Genomic DNA, 5160 nt, shown 5'->3' with positions numbered 1-5160 from the left:
TAAGAAATGCTGGTGACTAACCAAAATAAATCTAAATAAATAAAAGTTATTTTATCGCTATAAAAAATAATTTAAAAAAAATGTAAATAAGTAAAATACCCGATTAATTCGCTATTTATTTTAAATCGAAATAAAATAAAAGATATGATGAATAATGAACATAAATTTGTTTATATTAGGATGAGTGAGATAAAAAAATAAAAAATAAAAAACATAAATAAAGCAATACACTTTTATTAATAACAATCAACAACAGTAACAAACAACTGATCATTATCATTATTACTTCATAAATAACAAATTAATTGTAATAACAATAACAAATACGTACAACAACATTAACAACAATATAACATAATCGTAGAATAATAATAATATTACAATTTTATTAATTAATTGTACCAATAATAATAATTATTGTTATAAATAAATAATTTGTACAATTTAATTAATTAAAATATTGTAAAATTATTTTAACGTGATGATGGTGTTAATTATGTAATTATTATTTATGATATAAGAACATTTGAATAACTTAATTTATATAAATATATATATATTGACTAGTTAATTAATTGATTTAAAATTATTAAAAATGATACAATATTTTTATAATTTTAAATTATAATCTCCAATAATTATAATCATTTTATTATTTGATCCAAATAGCACGAAGATAACATTATGCAATTTTACGAATACGTAGAAGTATAATAAAAGTGGGAGGAGTATAACAAAAAAATCAGTGTTAACAACATATTTTCCAAAACATCCCTAATATTAAAAAGATAATAATTGTAAACTTCCAATAAAATAATTTGTAAATTTATAAAATATCATTAAAATAAATCGAAAATCTTTCCTTCTTTTTAATTTAAATATTATAATGTTACAATTTGACATCCCATTATAGGTGATGTGAAAATATATGCTATAGGCATTTTCTTTTAAATAGCTTTACAAATATGAAGTAACGCACGATTATTAAAATAAATATAACAGTAAAAAAAAAAAAAAATTACAAACATTTTTAAAGTAATATTATCATAAAATAACAATATATTATCAAATTAAAATACTGTTTCTCTTTAATATGAACAAAAATTACTTTATTAATTTGTAAAATAGAAATGTATATATTTTCTCTCTCTCTCTCTCTCTATGTGTGTGTGTGTGTGTGTGTGTGTGTGTGTGTGTGTGTGTGTGTGTTTGTATGAATGTAAATATGTACGTATGTTTGAAAAAATAAATGTCAATACAAACAAAACCTTTTATTCCTGCAATTTTTAAGTTAATAGCCACGGACTAAGAGCATATGCCATTAACATAAAACAACAATATGTAATATAATAGTAAACATTTAAGTTTTTTCTTTCTGTAGAACAGAAAATAATAATGATTTTTTTTTTTAAATTGCAAATACTGTAAGAAAATAAACATTCTATTAATAATATTAAAATTTAGTTATTATATTAAAATAAAAACAAAAAAACAATAAAGTTACTAAAAGTTAAAAGTGTTATTTTATTACAGGATTATAACACAAACAATATGAAAGTGAATAATTAATTTGATTTTTTCTTACAAAAATAATTGTTTAAAATTTTCTGATAATTTTACGTTTAATATCAAGGAATTTTATTCAGTAAAAAATATGTTTTTTTTTTTTTTTAAATTAACGGATAGAAATAGTAAACAATATTAATTATTAATATATTTACTGTATAATAAAATTTTCCCTGAAAAATAAAATGTAACATTTTGATAGTGCTATTTTTTTTTTAATTCCCGAGAAAATATAAAACTGATAATAAAAAGCAAAAAAATAAGTATAATTATAATTATAGAAGAAATAAATAATAATAATAAAATAAATTGCCATTTGATATAATAATAATGGTAATAATAAATTATAATTGAAATTATTATAGTAATAATAGTAGTGATAAAGATTAATGGTGACCTTTTTTGAAGCCGTATTTCTTGCCGCCAGAATGTCCACCTTTCTTTCCGTAATCAGATTTATGGGAATGATGTTCTTCGTGACCTTTATGCCCTTTATGACCTTTATGTTCGTCTTCGTAATGGCCTTTATGATGATGTCCTTTCTTACCGTAATGATCGTCGTGATATCCTGATTTATGATGACCGCCTTTCTTGTGGTGTCCCGCCTTCTTTCCGTGATGTCCGTGGAAAGCGCCGTGCTTGCTGTGATGACCACCCTTATGGAAATCGTCGTAAAATTTATGTTCCTTATGGTATTCGTCCTTATGAAATTTATTATGATAACCTTTAGTCTTATGACCTTTTTTATGTCCGCCTTTTTCACCGTATTTTGCGGCTTTATGACCTTTTTCACCTTTATGATGGTGTCCGTACTTTTCCGCTTCGTCGTGATGTTTCTTTTTGTGTCCGCCGTGATCGCTGTAATAACCGGAATGTTGATCTTTGCCGTGTTTACCGTGATCGCCTTTATCGAAATGATGATGACTTTTGTAACCTTTATCCGATTTTTTACCGTGTTTCGAATGGTGTTCGCCGTGATGTTTATGACCACCGCCTTTTGAAAAATGATGACTGTGCCTTTTTTGATGAGCGGCGGCCGTTACTTGATCGCTACTCGGTTTATTATTTGTATTAGCGACAGAAGAATCATCTTGTTTCGTCGAAATATCCGATAGATCTTTAGGTTCCTCCGCGTTTCTTTTGTCCCTTAATACAAGTCCGTTATTTATAATACTACCCCTATTAAAATACGACAAGTCGTAATTATCCTCACTGTTTAACGATAAATCATCTTTACACAAAACACTACTATAATTATTAAAGCACGATAGTGCTATTAATACTGTAAAGTAGTTAAACAAACTGTTCACGTCTCTAGCCATCACTGTACTCTCGATTCGGATACCGCCGGCATTTATAACGAGCGATTCATCAACCCGTCACAATCCTCGATGGCACGGAACAGTAAATATAACAAAGCCTATTCGATATAGATATAGATATAGAAACGATATTGTATGTAATGTTGATGATCGAATCGATCGGTATCCTAGCCTAACCCGACGTTCGTATTCTTAACCGCCTAACCTATCATAACCAGTCAATCGTGTACCGATCGATCGATCGCTATACCGCGTAGCGTCACGCTTTCCGCTTTCACACAATTGTTTCTGTTCGTTTGTCAGTAGCACAGGCTATTCAGTCTTTGCTCTTCGTTCTAGACTCGACAAATTCAGTCGTTATTTGTTTTGCTTCGGTTCGGTTCGGTTTGGTTATTACAAGTTTGTGTTGTCCGTTCTAATCCCAATATTCAATATACTCGTACGTTGTTCAAACGTTGATTTCATTAAACAGATTCGATTCGAGAGATTGATAAAAACGTAATAACATATTAATAGCAATTTAAACGATTATTTTTCTTTTTAATTATTGAAAAAGATTAAATAAATAACAAATATGAAAACGTACTATATATTTATGTAACCTATATTTTTAAATATAATTAAAACAATAAGCCTAGGGGAAAAATACATAACTAATATATAATTCCTATAGGTAGACTATATCGAATTTAAATCGTAAAATTGATATAAAAATATGAAAAACATTAATAAAAATACCCTAAAAAGTTCGTTTTTTTGCGGGTTAGTCTTCGGTTACGATGAAATATTTTGAGTGACGATTGTAAACTAAAAGTAAAAGAGATTTCCTTAAATCATAACACGTAAACGGTAAATTATTAAAAATGAACAAAAAACGAAAAATAGAAATTACAGTTTAGTAAATATTCTCAGTTGAAAGAATAAAAAATTTTTATACTTATTGTGGATAATAATAAAAATAAAGGAGAAGAAAAAATTATATTTATTAAATAAAAGAGTTTTCTATCACGGCAAATACTGCTTCCGTACTTATTATGCTCTAAACAAATTGTATTTTTTAAATCTTTTATTATATGACATGATACAGTGTATATATATATATAATTTTTTTAGGACATATATAAATATTTATATACATTATTGATGATAATTCGGGTAGTTTTTTTTTTAAATCAATTTATTCAAATGAAGTTTATATTAATTTAATCCAAAATGGGATGTATTTCTTTTCCTTAATTACCAAATTAAAAAAAAAAAAAAATTAATTTCATTGATTTAATTAAAATTTACTTTTAAATTACTAGTTAATTTTATTATTAGTTATGGTTTTTACTGAATTTTACCTAATACGCTTTCTTATTTATCTTTTATTCTTTTTTTTTTATTTTGAAAACTGAACAGATATATAAGATATTATTAAAATCAAACAAAATGAATTCATTTTTACAAACATCCTATAAAGAAAATTTTAATTAATTATTATTCCGTAGAAAAAACAAAAAAAAAAAAGAATAAAGAATAGCCTTAAATAAAGTGGAATAATTAATTAATTCACCAAAGTGGTTTTAATTAATTGATTTATTACGATATCTCTTTCTTAGATGATTATTTTTTTTTTAGATGATTTTTATTTTTAATTCAACAGAAAGTAGACGGTGCTTAATGAAGTGTTAAACGAATCAGGAAGTAAAAATTTCTTCTTTTTTTTTTTTAAAAGAAAAGAGATGAAAGGAAAATTACAAAGAGAAAAAAAAGGGATATTCTTTTTTATTATTGCAATAAAATTATTCATCCTTCCGCAATAACATCAAAGAAAAAAAATAAGAAGAATTATAAATTTATAATTCTATAATTACTTCTTGTTGTTAATAAATTTACTTTGCGACCACTAAATGAATTACATTGAGATCTGCGCGTTTCAGATCGATTATCTTATAAGAATGTATGTTCTTTTAACTGAAACGATACTTTTCAAAAATTACTTTCGTTTACTATTTAAAATAACAGTTTGTATTGTAATTTCCTGATAGAATTAAAAATAACCATTTATAACATATGATGATAGATTATATTTCGGTTAGAAAATGTTAACACCAGAAGTTGAGCTACAATTATTTTATAAAATGCAGTTTAAATTAATAAAACCCACTTTACAAATATTTAATAAAAAAAAATCAATTAATATTATTAATTACATGTTTCTTCTTTACATAAGTATATTTTAAAACGAAATTAAATCGTTAATTTGGTTCCTGATTCAAAAATTCATAAT

At 24.9% G+C, this 5160-nt stretch overlaps 1 protein-coding gene across 1 annotated transcript; it reads right to left on the bottom strand.

Moving 5' to 3' along the window:
* Positions 1–1952: 1952 nt before the first annotated feature.
* On the bottom strand, positions 1953–2888 carry LOC142331971 (uncharacterized). Its single transcript, XM_075378020.1, has one exon. It carries the CDS (start codon positions 2886–2888, stop codon positions 1953–1955), a length of 936 nt encoding a protein of 311 aa, XP_075234135.1.
* Positions 2889–5160: the final 2272 nt, after the last annotated feature.

Source organism: Lycorma delicatula, chromosome 11 (assembly GCF_047948215.1).
Source record: "Lycorma delicatula isolate Av1 chromosome 11, ASM4794821v1, whole genome shotgun sequence".
NCBI classification, from domain to species: Eukaryota; Metazoa; Arthropoda; class Insecta; order Hemiptera; family Fulgoridae; genus Lycorma; species Lycorma delicatula.
This window is presented reverse-complemented; position numbering and strand designations above follow the sequence as displayed.

Excerpts from the sequence above, each read along its gene's own strand:
- LOC142331971 (XM_075378020.1), bottom strand. The coding sequence starts at position 2,888 with ATGGCTAGAGACGTGAACAGTTTGTTTAACTACTTTACAGTATTAATA.